This window comes from Amaranthus tricolor, chromosome 9 (assembly GCF_026212465.1).
Source record: "Amaranthus tricolor cultivar Red isolate AtriRed21 chromosome 9, ASM2621246v1, whole genome shotgun sequence".
NCBI lineage: Eukaryota > Viridiplantae > Streptophyta > Magnoliopsida > Caryophyllales > Amaranthaceae > Amaranthus > Amaranthus tricolor.
The window spans coordinates 29,394,084-29,421,953 of record NC_080055.1 but is presented as its reverse complement, the minus strand read 5'-3'; the positions used below and the strand labels follow the sequence as shown (position 1 = coordinate 29,421,953).

Below are 27,870 nucleotides of genomic sequence, written 5' to 3'. Positions count from 1 at the left end.
ATATAATCTCTCACAAGAGTAACTAATCTAGATCAAACTGTAAATTTTGGTTTGAAATTTTAATATTTGGAATATATTGCTTTAGCCCTCATTGGACCAAAGTGTTTGAAATGTTTTGGACCAAATTTTAATATATCCTTATTATTTGTACTCCCTCCTATTCACCTTAGGAGTCCCATTTGACTTTTCACGAAGGAGAGTCAAAAGTAGGACCCTATGGATAGGAAAAAGAGTGGTATTATAGGTTTTTTAATGTAAGGAAGGAAAATTAGTATGGGTAATAGAGGGTATAATTAAAAATAGGATAAAGTTACTAAGGGCATAAGTCAAAAACCCATACCAAAAATAAAAATGGAACAATTAAGATGACTTGACCATAAAAAGAAATGAAACACATAAGCTGAATAGGAGGGAGTATTATTTAGACTATTAACTTATAAAACACATCTCACAATAAAATTACCTCATACAACAATAGTGTTTAATAAAACCTAGTGCAAAGAAATTCAATTTTGAACTTAAAAACATGAAAGAGAAAATGTATGTTAACAAATGGAGGCTTATATTAAGCAATCAACACAGTGAGTATCAAAATTTGGTCCCAACTTCCAACTAGTCGGCTATTGATGATTCATCGATAAAAAATAAGATTAGTATCACGTAACTTTGACAGTAGTATATAATATAGAAGTATATCAAAACAAAAATGTTCTTCAAATTACAGTAAAAAGTTATATTTTTTCATGTATGCTTCAAATATCATATACAAATGACAATCTGAAGGATGGCTAGCGGAAGAAAACAATTTCGACTGGCACGGAGTGAGTCTCGTCAATAACCCAAGTACAAGCCTAGGGTCTCTTGCAGTTGAATGCATTACGCCTAACTAGCAAACCATGAGTTAAGAGCCTTTCGAAAGAAGCTTCTCAAGGCAGCTGTTTGAATGATCCTTTACACTTTGCATAGAACTTGAAAAATCGTCCGTCAAACTTGGCCGCGTTCTTATTTACAAAATCCGAATATATACAAGGCTACTCAAAAAAGGCATTGAAGGAGATGCACAATGTGATGCACGAGTAACTTGTATCATGAACCTCTTTTTCTGATTTATACATGATCGAATGACCCACTCTTTAGTCTTTGCATACGAGCTTGCAACCCAGATAATGCCTTTTCATCCATAGGAAGAACTCCACTGTGAACCGGGTTCTCAGCAGAGCCATCATCTAACCCATGCTGAACTTGATTGTGAGTGACATTACCATTCATTGGCATTAATGGCCTAGTTCCAGAATCGGAATTCACACCTGCTGCAGCTAACTGGATGCTTTTCATTCTCTCTCTAATAGCATCGAGTGTTCCAGTAGATACTGCCCAACCAACAGCCAAAATCAAAATCACCGTCCCAAGTTGAAAATAGAAGTAACAATAGAAACAGTAAAAAGAAAGTACCTCCAGTCGGTAATCTTTCACTTCTTTGGTCCCCAAGATGATCAAAAGCTGGACCTCTAAAGGTAGCATTTCCGGTCCTTTCATCATCTCTGAATGGAGGCAAAGTAAAATTTGTGGGCTCCACTCTAGAATTCACTAATTTTGAATCATTTACTGAGTTTGTATGTACAGGCGATAAAGGAGCCAATTTTGGTGAAGAAAGAGTTAATGAGGATGGGGGAGGAGTTGGTAATGGTACACTAGAAGGCGTCCTTCCGGCAGCAGCGTTCTTTTCCATCTGCAGCAGACAACTGATGAGTACAAAACCAAACATCCTTATTTCTGATCAAAATGATACGACTGCATACCTGCGCTAATCCATCTCTTATATAGGTCCTAAATGCCTCACTGGCATTTTGGAGCTGAGCAAAGATATCAACCTGCAAAATACCATTATTCAAAATACAGGAGTACAAGATCGGTAAACACAGGAGTACTAGATAAATATACCCATCGGCCATCACACAAAAGAACTTACCTTGGGGTATAATTGTGTAATACGGTATAGTTCATAAAGACCGATACTGCATGTCTGCTTATCTCCAATTTTTTTAAAAATTGCAGCCAGTTCTTGCTGGAATAGGCATACAAACATAGAAAGATCACAAGTTCATCACTAAGCACAAATGAATGTGACGGGCAAAAATACACTGAATGATGACAAAGCAGTCCAGCATTACCTTCAGCTGGGCATCTGCAGAGTGAGTGGCAGAAGATGGATTATTAGCAGTTGAGTCACCCCAATGAGTTTGTCCCACAGGTCCAGTAGGGGTAAGCATTCTCGCTGCTGCCAAAGTCTTAGAAAAGAGGACTAATATATGAGAGACTAATGAAGCACATGAGAAATTAAGTAAAAGAGAGATAACAAAATACACCATGACCACAAAGTTAATTTTTGATACCTGAAGATTCAGATCTATGTAGGCAAGAATAATGGGTGGAGGCTCCATATCAATAGGAACCATGGAGAGATGACCTTTAATAGCTGTTCCCCGAAGTTTTACCAGTTCATGCAAAACAGTTTTGACCATACGCAAAGGTTTGTCATCCGCTCCCGCTCTTCAAGTTGACGAATTTTTGTTAGAAGGATAACAAACAGCAAGGAGCCAGGAGAGTCGCAAAAAAAAAAAAGAACCAGAATCAAATATGCACAAAAGAGAGAAATATTCTGCATTTTAGTGTCCAATTTCACTTACCTTCTCCTAATCTCTTCCATTCCAAGCTCTTGAAGATAGACATGGATACTCTGAAGAATTCGGTCTAGGTCTACATCGTAAATAGTATTTTGAAGAACCTGTAGTACGAATTGTCAAATTACGAAAAAATCATTCCCTTCCTCTCTTAGAAAAAAACCACAAACCATAAAACAAAAATGAAAAGAAACCATAGACTACTTTGTGTAATCGAAGAAAGCATTTCAAGGCTTAATCAGTAATCATATGACCAAATGTTTACATGTTTCTAGCATGACCATCACCACATCACTGCCTTCAAGTAATCACCACAGGAAAAAAGCAATAGCTATCACAGCATTGCACACACGAGAAACATCAAGCCAGCACAAATGCTATTTTTTGGTCTAGACGAAGGCAATTTCACAAATTCTCATCACTAATCATGCTATTCAGTTTATAGCATTAAGTTTAAAAACCAGAAATTTGCAGGACTTAATATGCAAAAGAAAAAGTATTTCTCAGTTCCTTGCCCATGACATTCAAAAGCCAAAATGCTAAAGGAAATGTTATTACTCAAACAACTATAATAGAAGTTGAGGTATTTACATCTTTTATCCCTGCAAACCTTCATGAAAAAACTACTTTTCCTGCTTTTTTTAGTTGCTCCACTTAGATTTTTGCACTACTCCTGTATTTTGACCAAATGTATTTACCATATATAATTTTAAAAACACTATAGAGCACAATGATGGCTCATTTATGGCTTTAGTATTCAAAATAATTTTAGTGAGAGTTGAACCTAAATTCCCATACAAGTAGAAGAGGGAGAGAGTGTGTGGTCATCATGTGAGTCGGGATAGTGTGCCATGTGGATGTGATAAACTTGTCCTACACCACACAAAGTTTTCATCGAAAGGATTGGTGCAGTATATTAGAAATTTTCCAAAATGGAAAGAATGTTACAAAGATATCAGTAGAGCAACTAAAAACTTACTACACTAGCTTTAGTTACTTTTGTAAGGGGAAGGTGGAATTGATAGGGAAACCATGTCAAGAAGAGAGAGAGATAAAAATGGTTTCAAAAAAGAAATGTAGCAAAACAATTGGGACAACCAAAAAAGGAAAGTGTAATGAAATGAGTAAGACAAAGGGGGTAATCAAATTGCACAGCAATATATATAGACTCACCTTTGTCAGTTTGATGAGACATTTAACAACTAGATCAGAGAACTTCTGATTTCTGACAGTAACAGCTTCGTCTGACGAGGGAGCTGGCCATCTAGAGGGCTCCAGTGGACGTAGTAAATTAATGAGCACGGCAAATGACAATGTTCGGTCTGCATTATCCTGCATACTCATTACTTTTAGATAGGTTTCTAGGAAAGCCATGAAACAAAACCAAATATGGAACAATTCATATTTACCAGAATCTTGAGCATCAAAACATTCAAAGCTTTCAGAAGTTGACCTCCATCATCCATGCGGGGAACTCGGTCATCCAATAGCCAAAGCAGAAGCTCAGTAATCAAATTATCAAGAGTGCTCTCCTTGACAGCATGAGCAAGATTCTTATTTTGAAATGTCTGTAGCACACTAAACACGATCAGAACAGCAGAACAGGCATAAACTTTAATTAAGTTGCTACAAAAAGGAAACCACCTGCATGAGAGTGTTCAAAACATATTTACATGACCTCGAAGAAGCTCCACCTAGACTAAAGTCAAATGTCTTGGAAACCTGAATGAATTATCCAACAATTTAAGGAATCATCTTATATAAATACAAAATGGACCAAAATACATGCAATGCAAAGAAAATCCTGCACCTTATTTGCCAAGATTGAGACAAGTCTATCTGCATCTTTGACAATGTCATCCATCGTACTTCCTTCAGGATCATTTGTAGCCTGTGCCAACTCATGGCAAACCACCTTCATACCTTCCACAGACTGAAAATTGGAAACATTTAGAAAAGGGAGTGCAAGATGCACAAAAAATAGACATTAAAAAGAAGAATTTCAAAATATAAATCAGAACTAAAGTTTATCTGAATACCAAGGGAGCGGTGCACTGTACATCAACTCAAGAACAAAGGAAAGACGAAAGTTTTCAGATGCATCTGAATTTAAATTGATTATTACCTGCTCTGGTGCACCATAAACTATGATATCAAGTGCTTCATTCCAATCTGTTGGACCACAGACACCAGCATGTGCTCGAGGCAATGGATTTCTCTCCATGTGCATTTCAGGATGAACATAGTGCTCCCTGAGATAGGCAGTTAAAAGATGACGACATAGAAACCAAACCAATGCAACAAAGACAGCAGAAGACAATAAGACACGAAGGACAACGAGGAGAAAATCAGGGGTTTTACCTGGCAAAAGCTGGCCCTGCAATTGACCTTGAAACTTCCCCACTCTGTTCAGCAATATCAGACCTATATTTTTTCATTAAGATGTAATGTCAATATCTCAAGAGAAAATTCAAGATATAGTGACTTGTAACCACTAACACGAGTGATTAGATCATAAAATTGCCTAGAAGAATCAAAAAAAAATCTCAAGGGTTTGAGAGTCAAGATAAACTAAACTATACAAGAAGCACAAGACACAAACAACCAAAAAAGAAAATCACCAGCAAAGGACAAGATATAAAACCACAGAAACAAAATAAAAGATGAATACAAAAAAAAAAAAAAAAAAAAATCCACCAACAGCTTCTGTATAATAAATCGCCAAATAAAAGGTAGGCCTAGAATATAACATTCCAAACCATAGATCAAAAGAAAAATATATCAGATGGGTACTAGAATTACAAAGAAGCACTTCTAGTTTCCAGCTCTTTACTTCAAGCTATGATTCCTCAATTTTACATAGGGTGACATCGACAAGTTAAACCTAGGGAAGTATTGGGAGTGAGCGAGCGACCGAGAAAGAGAGAGAGAGAGAAATCAAGTATATCCTAAGAAATAAGATAGTAAAGCATTACACAGAAATAAAAACTGATCCTCACCCATTATCCCTGACTGAACGTCTCAGAGCAGCCCTTGCATCTCCAGGTTTCCCTTCCCTCCTTCTGTCCATCTCACGAGCCTAAGAAAACAAAATAAGTGATCAGGGGAAACAAAAAGACACTGAGCACAAAGTAGGCATAATATAGTACCTTTGTTTTAAATTTTTCATCGATCATACTTCTTTGAGCTTCTGTCAGTTTTCCAACATATCTCCATATGTCCTCACCTATAAAGAAGAGAAAATATATTAAAAAGCAAAAATAACAAGCATCTCTCTTTCTTCACACAGATACTTTTGCATTGAAACAGCTGCAATAATGAAGTCACCCAATATTTTATATAACATAAACAATAAATTAGATACCCCAAAAGAACTGGTAATGGTAACAGCTTACAATTTTACGAAATTCTTAATGATTGTATAAATTCTAACACATCATTCCCATCATTTTCATGTAACATATAGAGAAAAGTAAATCAAATGACAATCAGAACATATTTAATGGAAAGAAATGTTAACTACAGATTGATGATTGCAGAACACCCATTCATATTGGGAGCAGTACTCCTTCCTAATTTTTTAAAAATAACTTTTACTAATAATCTAGGTCATACTTTAATATAAGCTTTTTGTATTCATGCACATAAACATCATGAAACTGAAAATCTACAGAATTATCTTCAAAAATATATCAACACTATTGTCACATCTATCTATTGGAAAGCCAAAGGTTATAATTTTGAACTCTTATATCCAATGTCAATTATGTTTTTTTAAAATGGTCAGCACAATTAAAATTTAAGCTATTGGAATATACCAGAGATCCAAGATGATATCTTTAAGAACAGTAAAGCAAGGAAAAAAATTAAAGAAAAGAGCATGCATTATATATTATTAAAAATGGGGAAGCAAAAAAAAAAAAACTAATATTCATTGCTTTTGTACCTAAAATTTTGTAACCAGTGGCAAGAGCATTCAGAGCAGCTTTCCTAGTTTCACCATCTCGTTCAGCTGTTAGAGTTGCAACAATCTGCAAGCTTTTCAGCTGTCCACTTATCTGTGGAAAGATGAGAAAAAGTAGGTAAGTCTTTCCCCAATTTAACTGCAATCCTTACAAGAAAATTAAACACCAAACTTGCCTCAGCTCCATGGTTTTCAAGAAGAAAACCAACAAGATCAGCGCACTCTATCCGTGTACGGTTATTTTTTGAACGTAAACCCTCCACGATGTACGGAAAAAGTTTTGCTGCTGAATATACGTTGACAATATGTTTAGTAAGCTCGTGGATTTTTTCCCGTAGTTTCTCGATGTTATGTCCAGACTGCAGAAATAAAGTTGCAACTAGATTCAACTCTGCTAGTATTACACACTTTCAAATGCAAAACGAAAATTACACTATAAAATCTCAACGATGGGAAATACAGAAACTCAATTAACACAAAGAAGCCGATATGCCTCGATGATATTGCATTCAACCAATCAATGAAGTAATGTGATTATTTGAAAATGCATAAAGGAGAATATGATTACAATGCAAGAGCTTCAAGACGTTCAAAGCATGCCAGTTCTACAAAATGTCTCAATGTTACACCATTTATCCATCACAAATTGATGTATGAGATGGTCTCACCAAGAGTCCCACCTTATATATGGGTTAAATAGTCCATCCGATATATATAATAGAATATGGGCATGCTTTGAGGTTGTCTCACCAGTCTCTCACAAGAGTAGCTTTTTATCTATTGCCAGTATGGACAACTCAATAAACCCAACAGCAACAAAATTATATCAAATACAACAAAAACATTTCTACTATAAAAAATAATTGCACCTTTTCAACCAAACATGGAAGGAATATAGTGGCTTCAGCTTCAGTCAATGCATAACCCTCAATCCTCAATGCCTCAAAAAGTTCAGGAAGAAACTCCAAAACCTGCAATAAATAAACATTAACACAAATTCCATTATCAAAAGAAATGAAAAAGGCCCAATATGTATTTCTCCATTCTCAAGTAGCTGTACAATTTCCCTTTCACATTTTTTCTCTCTTCTTAAAACTAATGTCATTGATTAAATGTTAGCAAAAAATCATGAAATGTTGATCTTTTGAAAAATGCAAAGGGAAACAAATTCAACAAGATACCGTCCAATTTTAAACATTTGTGGAACAATACAGTTAAAACTTGAGAACAAAAGTAGTACACAAGTGGAGGCTTGGAATTTGGAGAAAGTTTTATACCTTCAATAAGCAAGTAGTGTTGGATTCACAAAATCTTAGAACAAACCACCTCAAAACAATATCCATTACTTCTATTAGATCCTTTACAATGGACGGAAGTGCCTGTATTACATATCACACATTAGAAAGGAATTTTACAAAAAAGAATCTAAATACTGAAAGACAGAAATTCACCCTTTGTAGCATTTCGATGCCATCCACATGCTTTTTGAAATCTGTACTCAGAAGCCTTCTACTCAAATCATCCCTAAAAAATCGAATAATCCCACTCTGCAAGAAAATAATAGATTTGCAGATATTCTAAGTAAAACATTCTTATCACTTAAATTCTTCATGAAAGTATATACCAACAAACCTCAAGATCCTGAATTTGCTCCAATCGTAGCTCTTCAAATTTGAAACGGCGGACAACAATCCTCTCTCTATCTTCCTGCAAAAAAAAAAAAAAAAAAAAAAAAGAGAAAATACATTGCAATGTTAAACATTGTTCCGCTGGAGTAAAAAAGACCATAACTGAAAAAAATGACCTCCAAATCCCAACCTTGTTGGAATCCTTGACATTTAGTAATGGCTGAGATTGTATAGCAATATCATTAACAGACATGATTGACTCCGCTCTTGAGTTCCTCATTGGAGCAGACCTCTGTTGAACAATCAATATTTTGAATTCCAAAAAACTTTGCACTCATTTTGTAAGGCAAAAGACTGAACAAAAAGGACACACACCGATGATGCTGATTTCATTCCATGCTTAGAAGCACGATCACCAACCGCATTTGAATTAATTTTACCAGCTCTAGCGCTACTTTTGGGATTTGAAGCAGTCGAAGTTATTTGAGCAGAATCATGCAGTTCTGGTAGCAGTAACGATCGATAAGTTTAGACATATCATATGAAAACATTTTTGAGATGAGGAAACATGAACAAAATACACACCTGCAACAGCTCCATAAGGCTTCAGCTTCTCGACTACAAGGGCCACAGCTGATCCTGGAATATCTTTAAGATTTTTCATAACCTGGACAATTAACGATCAATATTTGGTCGACAACAAAGCTAAGTTAAATTAAAAATATTTCTAGCCTAGAATTCATCAGGGTTGAGCTCAGCAATGCACCAGTTCTGAACCACAGGCTTTTACAATCTCTGAAAGGCATGCATCAGCTGCTTTACGAACATCTACTGATTTATCCTGAAATTGAATTCAAAGATTACCAAGAGCACCCCAAGGAAAGTCCGATCCGCAAGGCATAAGATTTGTCCCGGGAAAAAACAATAAAAGTAAAAAAGGCATGTCAAGAAATACCGTCATGGCAACAGCAGCTGGTTTTAATAGCTGCACAGCATCAGGGAAGTCGCTTAGCTGGGAAAGTTGCCTAGATAACCATTCAAAAAGATCCTTACGCCCCTCTGCACCAAGTTTTGATTCTGAAAAAGCAGCTGCAATGTAGGGAATCTACATATGCCGAACATAAAATCAATTTTAAATTCTCTCATTTCCTAATTCGTTTCTTTTACTCGAAATTCCAAGAGAGTGATTATAGGACCAACCATTTTATCAAGGTGGACAGCACCATACCACAAGTCCAATGTCGTTAAAGCACATTCTCGCATTTGCTTTTTATTGTCACCAAGGCACTTCAAGACATCTGAAAGAATACCCTAAAAAACAACTTCCAAGTAAACTCTCCGTAAAAAATTTAAAAAGCAGAATTCTAAGTTAAAAAGTCATCAAAACATGTATAGCTTAATCAATTGAGGACTGTAAAGCACCTTGCTTGCCTTCTCAACTGCTACACCCATGGCGGATGCTACACCACCAATGGTAGATAATGCTTCCATCACCAGCCTTTTATTGCTATCATACAAACGCCCTCTAAGAGCACCAAACAGTTCTCCTGAGATCAACAAAATGCTATGAGCAACTGGTGGGTAAAATACACCAACAATCAACACTGACATATCAAGTTGAACAGAAACTTTGAAACTTGTTTGAACATTGACCACAACAAAGACATACCAGTTCCAATGGGTTGAATTCGCTTATTGGCCTCCTCCAAAATTTTATTAACAGCTTCAATGGATTCCAAACGTGTCTGAAAAAAATGAAGCACAGAAGATATGACACATTCGAATGCAAATATATTTGATGAGGTAAACTCTTACACATAACCTTAACAATCCCACATTAACACTAAATATATATCCACATGTAAAACTTAAGTAAATACCTTCCAATCAGGGCTTTCAAAGTTTTTCAGCAAAGTAGCAGTTATCTTAGCACTGATATCTTCACGTGGCAAGCCATCTGAGCCACCAACAGGAACAGATGATGAATCAGATGCTTTCACCATCTTTTTTGGAGCTACAGAAGGTCCCTGCAGCAAAAAGAACACTAGTCTAAATACCTGTCAGCCAAACAAAAAAGGTTGCATATAGCGAGAGTACATACCTCATATGGATTTTTTTCATACTCAGTGTCAAGCGCACTAAGAAGGGCAGGTTTAACATCTGCAAGGAAACCCTTAATATCTGCAAAAAACATGTATCATCCTTTCAGCACTCGACATAAAGAAAACAAAATTAAACACATAGTTAAGAAATATAATTACCTGGGCCAACAAACCTATGTAAGACACCAATCAACTTAATTGTGGCATTTCTAGTTGCAGCAGCACTTGATTGCAGTCCCGTGTCCTTGCAGAAATCAATCAAGTCCTTCATAGAGGAAAAATAATTATCTTCAATATTAAAATGAAAGGCATCAATTGAGACAGATCTCAAGGATCAGACCATAATTTTGTAGTGAATTAAAACACTCTTCATCTGGTTGTTTATGGAGCAGGAATATCACCTTCAATTTCAAATGAGAAACACCAAAGTCCTCAACAGCAGAAACCATCCATAGAAGGCCTTCACTAAGAACCTTAGGATTCTTGTGCTCTTTCATGATTTTAAATAGCTGCAGAAAATAAAAAATTAGAATATATAACCAGAGAACATAACAAGATGGTGGAGGCACATCATACTGAACCACCACTCAGTTTGACAAAAAATTCTTCACTATCAAAACAAGCACTTCACATTTCTTTACAGGAGAAACACTGAAAACACAGAAGAAGTATGAATTAAAGGCTTCTACAATGTGAAATGACAGCACGAGAAGAAAATGGACTTACTCTTTCAAAAATGAATCCTGGACCCACTGCTTCTGAAAACGTAGTCAGACATTTCATTGCCAGAGCTCTGGTCTTAATATCTGCCACTCTTTCACTTAGGCCTATGAATTGAAAATGCAACAATCAGCCCTACAACCAACAATAAGCATACCCTATCTCGTCTTTTGTTCAACTAGATAGTCTTAAGAGATAAGCAATATAGAACAAAATACCCACCAAGGAGACAGAGAACAACACACTTCTTGGGAAACTTTGTTGCAGTTGACGCAATATAAGAAATAACTTCAATTGTTTGCTGCTGGACCTGTTACATTCAAAGGAAAAGTCGCTCAAAACAATAAGATCCAAATCAGATCAGATACCAAAGCATTAGTAATGAAGATGAAACTTTCATGCTTACAATAATTAACTTCATTAGCCGCAAACTTACATGGCCTCACCCCAAAGGAACTCAGAAATTAAACCAAAAGAATTTTAACCAATTTATCATTTCATAACACAATACCCTACATGAGCTGATACACTTTTAAATTCTCATTGTATACTAAAAATGAGGCCGTGCCATAACATAACAGGTTACCAGCCTGTTTTGTAATAGATTTTGAATCTGCACTTCTGTGAAATGCTGTCCTGTCAATAAAAATCATACCATGACATCTGTTATACATAGTTAGTTTACCACTTTAGTCATTATAATCCATAATATAATCTGAATAGGGTTCTGAAGATATACTTTAGGCTTAACTCCAAAAACTAATTAAAGAAATTTTACCAGACAAGAATTCAAGGGGTTGCATTATACATTTCACCTTCACTTTCATGATGGCTTTACTCGCTCCTCATTAGCTTAGTTGGTGTGTGCCTTGTTGAGGTTCTAAAACAATAGTGAAAGTGCCATCAAAAACAAGGTCGCTGATGAAACTCTTTTACTCTTCAATAATATATTTAATTTTAAGGATGTCCTTCCTATGATTCTATCTCTCAAGTCTTGAAGGTTGTTCCTAAGATTAACTTGGGAAGCCTTGACCGAGAGTATTGCCTAAATTGACAATGTCTCGTGAAGTGATAATTGTTAAACACACTTGCTAGATCATCTAAGAATTTCTATTGCGGGGTGGTCCAAAATGCAATACCTTTTTTTATCCAGTGATCAACAAAGTATTAACAAAACATGATAGTGGAAAGGGTCTATTCTTGTACAGAAAAGGACATATCACCCTCAGTCATCTTAGTTTAACCAGCATGCACCAATACTTCTTCTCTGTGTTTAGCATTCTCAGCCCCCAGGCATAGCTAGGAACTGGCTGACACTTATCAGGAACCTTTTAGTGACAACAAGGTGAATAGTGAAGGGTACTCCAGTTCCATAATCGGGCATGCAGACCTATGAGGACAGCAAGCTCTTCGGGCTGTTATAACAATATCTCACTAATGAAAAAGAAGTTACAGAGATCCCTTTTTATGTAGCAACTTCAACAGGTAACAAAAGGAAATTGGATAGGTCAATAATTATGAACATGACAAGATCCAAAACTGGTAACCAAATAAGTCAACATAAGATTTATTTAATTTATGCATACAGCCAGCAAACAAGAGTACAAGACCAAGTCCAACTGACTTTAAGAAACTAGTATCCTGATGAAGTAAATTACTCTCTAGGGACACAATCAATAGCATTATAAGTTGAGCACTAAAGCAAAGATACAATGCCTCCACTAAATTACCAAACTAATTTCTCTCCACAACTCGCATTTGAAAGGCTAGCTTACAATAATGAATAACTCTCAAAAGCTAACTAAAACACAAGCCTAATCATACCTTCCAGCAAGCCTCGTCCATTATAAAGTATACTTTGTTAGCCTAAGACAAAGATTGCCTAGCATCCACAGAATATCCTGGGACAGCGATTGAGTATACACAAATTCTCATTTCATATAAATTTTCCCTGTTGATAACTTTTTTTAAACCACCTAGCAACAATATGATTATATTTTTTGATCAACACAAGTTACCAGGAAGTAATTGAAAAATGAGAATGTTGACTAAGCACCTGGACATTTTTCTCACTCCATCCAGGAATAGCACATAACAAACGTATCAAAATCTCCACTGACGGATCGAGTTCCTGAATACCCTCCACTTGAGACTTCAATGAGGAAATTGCTGCACAAATATGTACACAATGAATGAGAAGTCCATCTATTAAGGCTAACAAAAATACTCAAAAATTCAGTAATGCAATTAATGTACATCAATTTAATCTATTATAAAGTGTAGGGCCATTTAATAGTTTTCCCTCTTGAACTTCCCTCCTAAACTACAAAAAAAGAGTGCATTAATTAAGTTGCAAGGCCTTCAATGATTTCTTATTGTAGTACTGAAAAGTCTAATTTAGTTGATATACGGTAATGGCATATTGAATGGAGAAAAGTGGGCCAACAGTAAACAAAAAAGGCTAGAATGGAGAAAAATAGAGAACAAAAGCAAAAAGATTCCAAGTGAACAAACAAAAAGGCGCAACTATACAAATATAAACAATGGACGTGATATTGCACACTTGCTTTAGTATAGGCTCTAAAAAAATCCAGGCATCGCTTATGTATCACCTAATAGCAAAACAATGCATAGAAACTAAATACACATAAAACTGGAACAGATACAGAAGGAAGATAAGACGACAACATGCCACAGTATGATATTGCTGTAAAAACCCACTCATATAATCTCAGGAGAAAAGAAACATTTTGAACCTTCAAGTCTTTCTTTCCATGCAGCACTCTTCAGTTGAGATATAGTCTCCGCTTGCATAAGAGAGCCCACTCTGCTTTCAATTTCCTCGAGACTCATCTCTGATGGCTGTTCACCACGACACCCACAAATAAGCAAGATTACAAGCGAGAAAGATGGAAACATCAATCAAGAAAATATGCATAATCAACTCAAAATTACCTCAACATCTTCAGGTTCAGACGTTTTTGAGGTTTTTTGCTGCCCACCTCCATCAAGCTTTTTACTGGTAGCAGGTTTTGCTGAAGTGCCTTTCTTGGTAGCAGGCTAACAAAAGAATGAGGAAGCAAAGGTGAACATACACAGAAACCCAGAAGTATAGAGCTAGAAGTCAAATCAAAGGAATAAGCCAAAGAATGTAAAATACTCACAGCTGCCTGGACAGGCCTTTTACCACTTAACATACTTGCTGCTGATCTCTTTACAAAAGAGCTTCCTGAAGTCTATCAACACAAAAAGAAGTGTATAATTGGCTTGTGACAAAGCCAGTCGAACATATAGTAGACTCAGTAAAAAATATACATACATTTATTTCTCATAGAGTCAACAGGCAAGTAAATAATCAATTCGATCAATTCTAAATTTAATGCCAGTTAGCTACTCAGGAAATTCGATCAATTCTACTCAAAAATAACAATGCGGTGGAATCATTTTTCAGCTTGGGTCAAAATTTACTTGTCCAGTTTTCTGCCTTCTTGATGGTACAATCAAGTCCATGTCAGCTAATTTAATCAGGTCCATGTCAGCCGTCAGGTAATTTAATCAGGTTTAAATATGAGTGGTATTACTTTGCGCATGCATTATGGAATCAATTTAAGTACGTACAAACATAACATAGACAGTAGAAAACAACATAACACACCTCTGATGCAGCTCCATTTGATGTTGGCGCATTACCTGACATGAAATTCTCATTGTGAGAAGATGAAAGGATATTCAATTTCAAAGAACTACACAGATGTAAAACGAAAGATCAAACCTGAATTTCCACTAGCAGGTGGGCCACTTCCTGGACCACCAATCATATCATTAAGCTTTTTTCTTCGAACATCATCAAGTTTCTCCAGTGACCTTTCCAAAGGTCTCATACCTACCGACTAAAGAAGAACAGTAGATATGCACTTCAGTTTCCACATTGCAATATGATACCAGTGCAGAAGTAATAAAGATAGAAAACTACGAGGTTCACCTTTGCTATGGCTGTCAAAGCAGAAAAGGCTGCATCTCTAACTTCTGGAGTTCCATCATTAAGGCACTGTTCAAACAAATCCTCACAAGATTAGACTTAACAATAGTTTTAGCAGCTTAAAGCCACAAAATTTCAGCATATGTTACAATCATGGAATTACTAATCAAATTATCAAAACTTCATCATTCACACAGCCATGATATATAGTGCCCAAGTAACACTCACTAACCTCCATACAGATTGGAACATAATCCTTGTGAGCCTTTTGAATGACAGACTTATTACTTGACTCAATACAAAATGTGAGCCAATTTAGAGTCAATGATCTCACAAGAGGAACTTTATTTTTCACTGCTGCCTTAACATCTGCAACGAAAAATCAGGTTTTGGATAAGCTAAAGAGAATATACAGCAGAAAAAATTCAGATAAGCAAATTCCACAAACAAAGGAATTAATGAAGCAACACAACAATTACTTCTCACCGATAACCATCATAATTACAGCCTTTAAATTATAAAAAAAATACTCCCTACGTTATCCATATTTCTCAGCATTCCAATTTAAACAGTCCACAAATCACCTTCCTCTTACTGTATATCAAAATACTTATCCCCCACCCCAAACCGGGTGATATGGGCTAATCTCTCTCTCTCTCTCTCTCTCTCTCTCACAAACACACACACAGACACTCGCCCCACCTCATACTCACTCTAGTTCAATCATACATAGAGATCCCAGATCAACTAGCACACCTCAAATTATAGACTCAGCTTACATCTGTCTTCATCCTTTGATAGTTCAATGCATAGATACAAGGATACTATACTTCAAGCTACCATATGGTGTTAATTTACATGGGAATTGTGTTACACCATCAACAAAGTTTTGAGGGGAGTAGAGCACCTAGAAGCTGTTTAGTATATAAATACAGAACGGAAAATAATAATCTTATAGCAAGATTGGAAATAAACTGCAAGAGACCATGTAAATGCATGTTTCTTTTTCATAACCTTTTTCCCAAAATTCCTTGTAGATATGCTCACAAATGACAAAACCCTAAAGTTGATGCAATTTGTGCACCTAAGTTCTCAGGCCACATGTTGCATTGCCCTGCATTGGATTATGATTTTGTGAGGCCACACCATCATGACAAAACCTAGTGTACACACAATTCATCCACCAGCCACCAACAAGATCACACCATTACTACATCTTCATACCTTTGACCATTACCACCACAACGTTTGCAAGTAATCGTAGTAGCCCTTCACACACAAATCCAATCCCTTAATTCCAGACATTTCCTACCACCAAGAATCCATCGCCTAGAACCGCCTGGCGCCTTCCCTCCAACCACCTAAATGTAATCCCAAATTTAAGGCACTTCTTATGCCTTTCACATAGAGAACAATTCCTTACTTCAACCCAATATTTGCACTTGTAATGTTTTATTTTACTTATTATAATCCAAAATCTTGGAGATTAAACAGAAAAGAAGCTATTCAAGAAACAAATAACCAAACTATTCACAGGGATAACTGGACACTTAGACTACTATGCATAATACAGAATTGAAGCTTAGCCATAACACTTAATTTTTCCGCACAACTTAACATAATTGATGTCAAAAAGGAAACATAGGAGAGGGGTTATTTGATTAAATATGCACGTAACATGAAATGCATCAATTTTAGAACCAATAAAATTTAAGAATATAAACTAGTACAAATAAGTTAAAATACTATAAGTTTACCTTCAAGTACATCAACAAGATTTAGACACCCAGACTTGTACAATGCTTGTAATGTTTGAGTTAAAGCGTCAGTAATAGTAGGCTTTTTCTCCTTCAGTTTTTCCTGTTGAGCAAAAACATGTAACCTTAAGTCAATCACATAATAGAAGGTTGCGAGTAGTAGAATAATATACATCACATAGTAGTCAATATAGTTAAAAATAATATGTAGAGTCCATGATAACAATACAAAGCTTAGACAGGGTCACAGGCGGCAAATAAAGCACAAAAATTAAAAAGAATAAAAACAGCCATATCTTTCCAAAGCTAGCATTGTGATCGCTTACTAGTAAAATAGGAAGCAAAAAGCGTGAACTCCCTGAAAAGTGTGCCCGTAATCCTCTTGCAAGGTTCCCAATGGCCTGTATGGCTTCAACTGAGACAGCCAGATTCACATCTATGACTAGCTGCAGCGACATTACATGGGAAAACATATTGATGTTAAAAGAAGAAATGGCAATCAAAGAAAAATTCCGAAAAATGAAGAAATGATAAGCCATAAAAGGGTGTCCAAACTACCTTTTTAAGAGTTCTGCAGACTTCAGTGAAATCGCCTGGTGCTATTCTCCTTGTAGAAGCAAGTTTTGTCAGTTCAGCAACAGCCTCTTTCCGCTCTGACCACTTTGTAGCTTTCTAAGCACAAAATAATAAATAGTAAAAGTAAGTCTCCCGCACTTCTCCCATAAAAGAGGGTGTTATCTCAACATAACAACCATTTCTCGGCATAGTGACATAAATTCTAGCATCAAATTACCTCGGTTTTAATATAACCCAAAAATAGTAATATCAAGATGAAAATTTTCAAACTAGTAAAGTAGAGATGAGACTGACCACTCCATCCCAAAATCCTGACTTCTCTAATGGCGTTAGTATGTCAACTGGATCAACTAGCTCGTATTCATCTATTTCCTGTGGAGCTGAAACATAAGGGCTGCAATCAGTTCCAACATATAATTTTGACAGAACTATATGGCATAGCATACTACCCTCTTTCCAAAAATTTCATAAGTTTGCAGCAATATTGGATATAAAAATGGCACCAAACAGAATTACAGGATACAAAACCATCTGTATATCAGCTTTCTAACTGCATCCACTTTTGCTCACAAAACTGGCTCCTGAGTTCTGACTAATTTAAGCGACATTGCAAGACACTGAATAAAGTTCAAAATTACCAAGGGAAATTACATACCATCAGAAGTAGACTCTTCTGAAGGTCCAGCGCCTGTCACTTCAAGAACAATTTCTGGTTCAGGTTCTTTGTCTTGTTCTGACCTGGAAAAAAATAGTAAAACATGAATTGGCCCCTGCAGAAGGAATGTCATGCAGATTAAATTTGTCAAGTTTGCTGAATAGATAACAGCAAACTCAATTCTACTTAAAGCCTTTCTATGCAGAGTTTGAAACTCGTCCCCAATTGAATGTTCACCAAGAATGGAATGTTTTAACATCTAGAAAGTCGCTTTGGACAATTGGAGAACCTCACAATGATAAGGAACTAAAAGAGTAATCTGACTACAGTAAGAGCACATTCAGTTAAACCAAATTAAACAAAACATATACAGAAGTAAAGCATTTAAAAGTTAAAACTAGGAGAAGAGTGGTAAAGAGGAAAGATCAATTTTATAGAGCTTAATCTGTCTCTGAAACAACGAAAAGAAAATAAAAGATGATCACTGCAAACGACCCTCTCTCAAGCCTCAGGTCTTGGCCAAAAAGATTTTCATAACCAAGATACAAACAGTAGAAACATACAACTCAACAAGTGCTTAAATCTTGCATGGAACCAGCCTCAAGTCATAAATTCGGTAGTGTAATATTGGCAAAGTAACACAGGAATCAAACAGCATAACAAAATATTATTTCATAAAAAAAACATTCAGAAACAACATAACTGTATCTTAGGTGTGCATCGGACCGAACCCAGAACAGAACCGAAACCGGATTAATGAAATTATGAGGATCAGAGAACGGTCCATTTTCCATCTGGCTCGGGCCCGGTTTGAGTGCTATTTGATTAATACAATACAAATGGTGATCACTAATGTCATTATACTGAGTTTCATTACTTAACCATAAAAAAGTAAACGAATTGACTTGCTAATATAAAAAAACAACAAAATTCATAATTAAATGCAAGAAAACAAAAGAATATGCTAATCACGAATTGAATAAGCAAATGATTCAAACACATCAGGTCAAAAATCACTCAATAAAAGAAAAGAAGTATAGAACATGTTAATCAAAATGAAGAGCAGTACATCTCACTTATAAGTTTATAACTGCACAGTAATTTTATTACTAATTAGTCCTATATATATAAATATATATATATATATATATATATATATATATAAGCCACAATATATATTTTGACATGGTGTTATCTTCTTGTTGATATCAACATATAGTAGAAATATACAATCTTCAATGAACAAATATAATAATGTTACTGTTTTATTATTTGCAATATTCATGGTCTTAACATTAGATCTGACCTTAAATAATGCCCTAAGGGTAAAAATTATGAACTCGAGTGGTTAAATTTATCATCAAAAGATAGTATACAGTAGTAATACCGAGCAATATATAATAAAAATTAAATATGTAGCATATCTTCTCTGGACTGGGTTTCTCAGGTTTGGACTGGGCCAGAAACCCGGCAGCATAGATTTGTATGACCAGGGGTCTGGACCGGTTGACCTAGACCGCTGATCCTTTCTATTTTTACACAACTACATATGCAACAAAGCTAGTTTCTTAATATGGTGAATCACTAGACTAAAACCTCCCTCTGTACAGTTAACTCGTTACAAAAACAAGACACAGCAGAGGTGAGTAATGTAACTACCTGTTGCTAATCAGAGAAAACAATAGAAAAAAATTCAAAAATCCAGGGACTTTTCTTCTTAAGAATAAGGTTTACTGATTACCACATACACATACACCATACTGCAAATCACAGTCCATACTCGAATTACCTTATTTTTCGAGTGGGCTTTGCTGTTCCTGTAACATTGACAAGCTCTGCCTCCAGTTCTTTTTTCTATAGTAGCAAAATGGCAGTCATAATTCAAAATTCAAAAATATCAAACAAAAACATAAAGACAAAAAAGAAGCGGTATAATATTCTTACCATTGTATCCCTCATTTTCTCCAATAAGATGGATTTTACCGGGTCCTTCCCGATCCAACGACATAATTCTAGGGTCAATCCTTTAGAGGAAGCACGAACATTTTGGTCCGGATGATCAAAAAGCTCCGGCAACATCTTAAGAATTCTTTTGGGAGGTACAACCTTGGCCCCAAATTCACTATATAACATCCCGAGGACAAAAGAGTACCATAATAACAAAGTGAGCAAAAAAGATGATGCATAATAATTATATAATGCCTCAATCTTTTAATAGTCAATATGCTTGACCAACAAAGCTCTCGCATAAAACATCAAAATTACCATCTATTAATTGACCATACATACATATATATACAATTACACATACATATATATACATGTGTGTGTATATATTTGTGCGACTGTGTGTGTGTATACATGTGTGCGATTGTGTGTGTGTGTATACTACTTTACTTATTGTGATTTTTAATAGTTGTTGGTTGCAATTTTTATTTTCACACTATACAATGCTTATTTTGCCCTTAATATCTATGGTACTGTAAAATTATAATTTATAAAAACTTGAGTGTGAAAATATGCATCGAAACGAACAAACAAGATCCCACTATAGTATGTTTTTTCTTGTAGATTATCAAAAAATGCAAGACATATTGTTTGATAAACAGTGGATAACATGCAAGTGTAGCAACTATTAATAAATGGGGAACAACAAAAGGCAACAGTGTGGCTTATGAACCTTAACGCTTGAAACATGACATCAATGGCTGGTACAACTGCTTTAGCCACTTTATTTTTAATAGCCTTCTCCATTGCATCCTAGCATCAAAAAGATATAAAATTGACATGAGTTGGACTAAAGATTTAATTTAAGGTAATCTACAAAGCTTAGAAGAATATCAAATGATTTCTAGAGACAAAACCTAACTATAACACAAACAAACACATAAGCATATGCGTAAACACACCCACATAAAGAGAAGCATCAGATATTGCTTAGGAAAATGCATTGGAGTTGGATAAAATAAAAGCATGGTCTACGTTTTGCAGATGCCCACATACATGTATTATATATTATATTCATATGAAATACTATTATATTACACATCCACTGTTAATCTTAATTAACAAATTTATGTTTACATTTTCGCAAAACAAAAATTCTTCATGAATTAACAATGTTGATCTTCCCCATATGGAAGGCTTCCAGGGGTCTCAAAACGTCCTTGCTCTGGATGATTATGATTATGTAATTCTATTCTATTCTAGCTCTCACTTGAGAATATCGCTCCCATCATCTACTCCTAGCTCTTCAAGTAACTGCTCATAAAATCTTGGTTAAAAAAATCTTTGATTTTCCATCATCATAATCACTGCATTCATTTCCGTTCTAGATTCCCCCATCTGGCCACCATCAAAGACCCATTCATTATTACCAAATAGTCTGCAACTTGATTCATCCTTTCTTAATTTAATTGTTTGATTAGAAAAAAAAGAAAAAGTCAAAAGAAAAAAACTAGGTTAGAGCTAAAAGTAAGAACCTAACTCCTCCCTACCAATTCTAGAAAACTTCAAACAGGTGATTATGACCAAGATTGCCCATGGAAATGGAAGGCCTAAAATATAAAAGGTGTGTAACAATGGCAATAGAAATAAAACAAAGGGAAATCTAGGTATCAACCTACTACTTCGTAGCACTAACTTTGTAGATTTACATGATTCGGTTACTTAGATACATGTGTGAAAGCTAACATGTTGACCAAAGAAAACTACTTGTGTTGGACTATTGCATGAGAATTTATAGATAATAGACATATTCAAGTCGAATCTTAATCATTATTTTGAAATTTGCGCCGCATGGGTTAGTGATTACTCCTCGCATGGAAGCACTAGCCATTATGCGTCGTGAGATGAGAGGGTATTGTTGCCTCTTAGTTTAAAACGGTACTTTTACATGTTGAAGGCGTAATTTACTAAGGTTGTGATAGATTTTTAGTTCTTACTATTTACATTAAATTTTGTTTTTTTGAACCTTCACAGATTTATACAAGAAATTTAGGAAAATCATTAGTAAATAATACAATGCACAAATATTCAACTTGCACTTCCTCCAATTTGGATCAAATGTCTCATTCGTTTTTTGAACTATTTACTAATTACACTAAATTTATATTTTATTCTATATTTTATAAGTAAAAACAAAGTCAAGTAGGATCTTGTTTGATTAACCTCAATGTAAATTTAATTAATCTCAACTTTTTATTATTTTTAACCAAGAACAATTAGAGATAATTAGAATTGAAATAGTGTATCGGCAAGTGCGCAAAATCAAATGGGACATTTGATTAGAATAGGAGGGAGTATGAGAGAAGATCCTTCACTACTACTTAGTTCCTATTCGAAAGTAACCAAACGAAATTGTTGTATTTTTAGTGGAAAGGGGAATTGGGTTAGAGAATAAGACAAAATACAAGTGGATGGTAGAAATGAAAAGTTAAGATGAAGAAATAATAAGTTTGTGGATGAGATTAAAAGAAAGGGAGAGATCATTGTCGAAAATAAAAAGGGTGCACATTGAGTCTATGTTACCTGGACTCATGTACGGGTGTCGGATACGGGTTTGGATCCTAGTATCCGACACGTTATTTTTAGAATTTTAGGATACGGGGACACCGTTCTAGTTTTGGATACGGGTACGAAGATACGGGAAAATTAAAAAAATCAAATGAAATATATATTAATTCTTAAAAATTACATAAAGATATAAATATTTCATAAAAAGAAATTCTATTAGAATTATATATTACTTACAGTAACTAAAAATAAAATGTGTTGGAGCAACTAATATGTTTAAAAATCTTGATTGGAAATCAGAGTCTAAAACAAAAGATTGTAAAAATAGTGGGAAGAGAGAAATATAAAGCAGGTCTAGTTGTCTGCCAATTGAAAAACATCAAGTAAAGTTTTATAACTAGTTGCTTAGTGTTAAAAACATAAAAAATAAACAAAAGGCTAACACATGTAGTTGTTACCAGCCGGTCGGTCATTATGACAATCTCTTTACCCAACTTTTACCCATTTTGAAATACTTTAAGATCTCTAGTAGAGAGAAAAAATTGCAAAACAAAGTTTATGCGGGAGAAGAATGAAATGAAGATGATGGAAAAAGTATGAAATCATCAATAATAAAATGACTATGGTGGAGTTCCATCAGTTGGCAATCAAAAGCCCTTAATTTCCGACTTTAACTGTTAAGGTGAGATTTAAAATTCAGATCTAGGATTTTAAAAGAATTGCAAACCCTAATAATGGTAGTACAACTGTTATCTTTCCTCTCTACTTTTCACCTATCGTTCCCATGTTTGGCCAGCCATATCAGACGCGTGTCCAGCACCAGTATCCGTACCGAATACCGATGAGGCGGCAAAGTCGGCGAGTCTGAGTAACATAGCATTGAGTGGGAACAAACTTTAATGGGAAAGGTGCTAATTCATAGAGACGGAGTCGGAGAGGGTATAGAATAATTTTGTTTCTTGAAAAACAAAAGTAAGAATAAGATTGATAAGTAATTTCATCGAATACTACTTGAAGCGACTTTTCAACTTTCGAACTAGATAATTCTCAATGGACCATCACCATAACAATCCAACAGAATGATCATTCATATTTCTCTTGTTCCATGACCTTTGTTCTACCAATTTGTCAATATAATATCAATCAGCATTTCTTGATAGAATAATTCCATGGAATAATGGTTTAAGAAGGTTTCAACAAAGGTGGTATTTGGGGCAGCTTAAACCAATAAGATTGAATCGATATAAGTTCAATTTTATTCACTTCAAAAGTTCCCTTCAATCAAGATAAGTTCAATTCCGTAAAAAGACTAAAATAGGTTTTATTCAATCAAAATAAATAATGCAAAAAAGAAAAAATAACATGAATTGATAAAAATAAGTTCACTTAAAAAGGATTTGTTATAGAAAAATAATTATATTTAAACAAAAACTCATTTCGGACTTTCGGTTAAAATAAGTTTTGTCAAATGTCTACTAGTACTTAATACATGTACCCTCCACCTTATCTCAAAACTGTAGGCACCAAATTACTTTTCTAAAATAAAAATCAGCAAAATGAAGGAGCTCGAGGAAATCACCAAATACATCAATATTATATCTAATCTTTTCTAAAAGGGACACAAAATAACTTAAGAATCAAAGACGATATAAAGGTGTGTAAACTATAGAAAGCAAGTCCCAAAATAGAACTTTTACTTAAATAATAACCTTCAAAGCATCTTGCACCTTACACACGATTAATAATTTTACAAATTAACACCTAAAATCTAGATACATGTATTTTGTGCTGCTCTCAGTAGTAAAAAGCTTGAGGGTTGTGAAGCAACGAGAGGCAAGGGGCATTTGGGGCGCTTTTGAGCACTTTTGGGAAAATGGCACAACCTATAATACAATGCAGTTTTATCCAGATTTTTTAAAATTATTTTAGTTAAGGGGACCTACACCTCAAGCGCCTCTTGTAATGCGCTTTGCTTGGTACAATACTCTATAAAAGTATTTAGCATACACTTGGTGAGACCTTTGTTATAAAAAGCTTGCCTAAGCAAGCATGACTAGCCTTAGGCTCATAAAGGGAGGGGCGCCTTGGTGAGGCAAGCAAAGGGGACACCTCATAATGCTTGATAAGCGCCTTATAGAATATATTGGTCTTAATCACATAACGAGCCCATGTTATGCGGGCATCCAACAAACACATTTTCTCTTCCCTAGTTCTGTATTTCTCTAGTTCTTTTGGGCTTTTCTTAGGTTTTTTGTAGTTTCTAATTATATTTTATAGCGGATTTTGCTTTGAGCAAAACACGTCTTTTAAAACTAATCGAAAGACTCATCAAGTAGTATAACTGCATAAGATTAAGCACATCCACCCACATCTTCTAGAAGTATATTATGCCTCGGCTTTTACAACAATCCCTAGAAGCTCAAGTGAACTTAGAAATATACTATGATCTTCCATCGAAATGAAGTATGCTCCATGTGGATTAAATTCAAGGTAAACTAACTCTATCAAAAAAATTCAAAGTTTCCAAAACTTTAAAACCCACCTCACATTTAAGATAGAATTTACAGCAACACCGTCAATTACCATCTCATATCATCTCCAATGTTCCAAAGGCCAAGCACTAGTGCATGAATTAATTTTATACACATAAAAGATCAAATCTTAAACAATGAGCGAATAGGAAAAGGGACCCCATACAGATATCACAACGCAATCAATCATTTCAAATAATCGTGTCGGACCCGTGACACTCTAACATAGGTAAGACACACGTACAAATTGTACATGGGAGTCTGGGTAACATAGCTAGTTTCCACCATAATCAATGTACTAGGAAATACAAGCCCCTACCACAACCACTACATTTCCCAAACAACACAAGCCCATAGTTTCAAAACACGACGCTGACACTCCCACAACACCTACTCAAGTATACCTCACAAGAAGGAAATGCAATACAAATCAAACCTAGTATAAAAAAAAGTAACTGAAAAAAAAATAAATAAATAAAACTTCTTTATACCAGGAAAGCTTCAGCTGCCTCCAGCTCCACCCAAAGCATAAACGCTATTTGCGCCTTTTCCACTGTCTTTGTCCTCCCCATAAGACATTTCGCAGCGATTGCATCACATACTTCTTTTCCATACCTACATTACAAACCCTAACTCAACAACTCAACAAAAAATATACTGTATAATTTCACTCCTCAAAAAATACCAACCTTCCAACATCAGCATCAGCAGCTTTTAAATAAGCAATTAAAGCATCAAGTGCTTTCTCTTGTACAGGTGCATTAGAATCTGACACTGTCTTTTTAAAATAATGACCTAAAACACAAACAGCAAAGATCCAAATTAAAAATAAATTCAAAATGTAGTACTAAAAACCATTCAATTTAACCAGATCTAAACAACTTAAAATTACAAAACCCTATGAATTGTACCAAATTCACGAAGACGAGCATCTTTTGGATCGGTAATTGAATCAAATAACGAAACTAAATCAATATTCGCATCATTACGAACTTTCCAATTCTTGTGAAATAATCGATCTTCCCATGGAAGTTTCTTCGCTTCTTTCAATAACTTCTCATCTTCCGTCGACATTTTTGCTAATTACCGAAAATTGAACTTAACTTTAGGTTTTACCAATAAAATTTCGAAGAAACTCGATATATGAATGTGAATTTGAATTTTAGTTATGGAGTAAGAAAAATGTGAGACGAAAAGTAATTTTGATTTTCAAAATTTTTAGACCTAGATAGAGGGGGAGGAATTGGGAGAAGATAGAGAAAAATTTGAAATAAATTAAATATAATTGAATTTAATGTGGAACGGTCTACCATGAGATATGGGTTAAAAACTTAATTAACTCAATTTATAGTATATGGACTATTTGTTTTGAGTTTGTCTTATCAAAAACGATTTCACGAAAGTAGCTTAATATAATTGATAAATTGGCTAACTCAATTGATTCAAAAGAGCTCTTACGGTGAGACTGTTACATACAAGACGAGTTGATAAGGTTAATAGTTACCCAAGGATGGCAATGAATTAGACTCGAATCGGATTACGCATGCTTGGATTTTGCTCTCAATAAAAATTGGACATTTTTTACCTCTACCTCCAACTCCGACTTGAATTTCATGTTCTCTGACTTTGCTCAAACTCGAATTCTTAAACATCTGGCGAAGTCAGATCATGACATTTTAAATAAAAGATGTTGTGACTATCATATTTTACCATATTATTAAATAAAAAATAAAATGATATTTACAGTACTAAAGGCTTATACTTGCACATAAAATCTAACAGCGTCTCTTTATCACCAATTAATCAAATTTTTATAAAGAATCTAATATGGGAATAGAAAACAATCAATATTTTAAATAAACATTTTAACTTCCGATAGAAAATTACAGATAAAATAATAAAGTTTAACAATAAAATATCATATTTTCATAATAAGTACAAGATTCAGTTATGTTACAATTATATGTTTTTTTATATATAGTTTTAAGGGTTGTATATATAATCTCCCTTAATATAATTATTTTATGGGCAATTTAGTCCAAAATTTATTCATCAGAAATGTTACATAAGTTTTTGTAGCAAGTATTTCCAATTGGACGAAGTATGTGTTCTATACTTGTATTGTGTATGTGTTTTTATCTATTTTTTGGGTGATGTATTTGTTTGATTTATGCTACAAATACATAGATTTTGGGAAATTCAAAATCTCACTTGTAAATTCATTTAGAATCCATACTCAAAATCTAACATGTATTCAATTAGAATCCATAAACTTGTTAAGACCCTAAAGTTTTTAAACTATTAAGATAATAAATAACGATATAATTGTTCGAATGAATATTTCACTGTTTCGTTTAGATAAATTACATTATACTTCGCACATATACAACACATGTTATGAAAATAAAACTAAAAAGTCCTATTATAGTTTTTCAATGGTGAATTAAATTAAACAAAGTGTATATTATTATTAAGTTGTGTATAAAATAATACAAAAAATTGTGTATATTCAATTGGTTTGTCACATTTTGACCAAAGTAGATTTTGTTTTTCCAATGTGTGACATACCTTTTATGACAAATTGAAGATTATAAAATAGTAAATATATAATTGATATTATTTTTTTTAAAAAAAATAGTGCGACTTACTTTTAGAAATACCTACTAGTCTACTACAATTTGATGAGGTTAGGTGTTGCAATACTTGCAACTTTTGATTCTACTTTCTCATTGTCATAGTCTATCATTTCCACAATATACAAG

The 27,870-nt window shown here is 34.6% G+C and overlaps 1 protein-coding gene across 1 annotated transcript; it reads right to left on the bottom strand.

Annotated features, from left to right (window-relative positions):
- Window positions 1-586: 586 nt before the first annotated feature.
- LOC130823564 (protein MOR1-like) lies at window positions 587-26,377 on the bottom strand. Its single transcript, XM_057688215.1, has 54 exons — window positions 26,020-26,377; window positions 25,798-25,903; window positions 25,600-25,723; window positions 20,743-20,822; window positions 20,007-20,184; window positions 19,852-19,916; window positions 18,063-18,145; window positions 17,702-17,787; window positions 17,390-17,503; window positions 17,158-17,277; window positions 16,832-16,934; window positions 15,307-15,443; window positions 15,078-15,143; window positions 14,868-14,985; window positions 14,751-14,785; window positions 14,260-14,331; window positions 14,051-14,155; window positions 13,852-13,957; window positions 13,152-13,264; window positions 11,318-11,405; window positions 11,102-11,202; window positions 10,777-10,884; window positions 10,535-10,640; window positions 10,375-10,454; window positions 10,154-10,300; window positions 9,943-10,018; window positions 9,696-9,820; window positions 9,474-9,584; window positions 9,229-9,378; window positions 9,040-9,114; window positions 8,859-8,940; window positions 8,649-8,776; window positions 8,464-8,565; window positions 8,278-8,352; window positions 8,097-8,192; window positions 7,923-8,024; window positions 7,515-7,616; window positions 6,822-7,004; window positions 6,628-6,739; window positions 5,831-5,907; window positions 5,681-5,760; window positions 5,043-5,105; window positions 4,807-4,933; window positions 4,492-4,614; window positions 4,326-4,403; window positions 4,091-4,249; window positions 3,855-4,013; window positions 2,688-2,785; window positions 2,394-2,550; window positions 2,172-2,288; window positions 1,970-2,065; window positions 1,800-1,871; window positions 1,453-1,729; window positions 587-1,370 (listed from the first exon to the last, which is right to left on the bottom strand). Exons 1-54 carry the CDS (start codon window positions 26,180-26,182, stop codon window positions 1,108-1,110), a joined length of 6,069 nt encoding a protein of 2,022 aa, XP_057544198.1. The 5' UTR covers window positions 26,183-26,377; the 3' UTR covers window positions 587-1,107.
- Window positions 26,378-27,870: the final 1,493 nt, after the last annotated feature.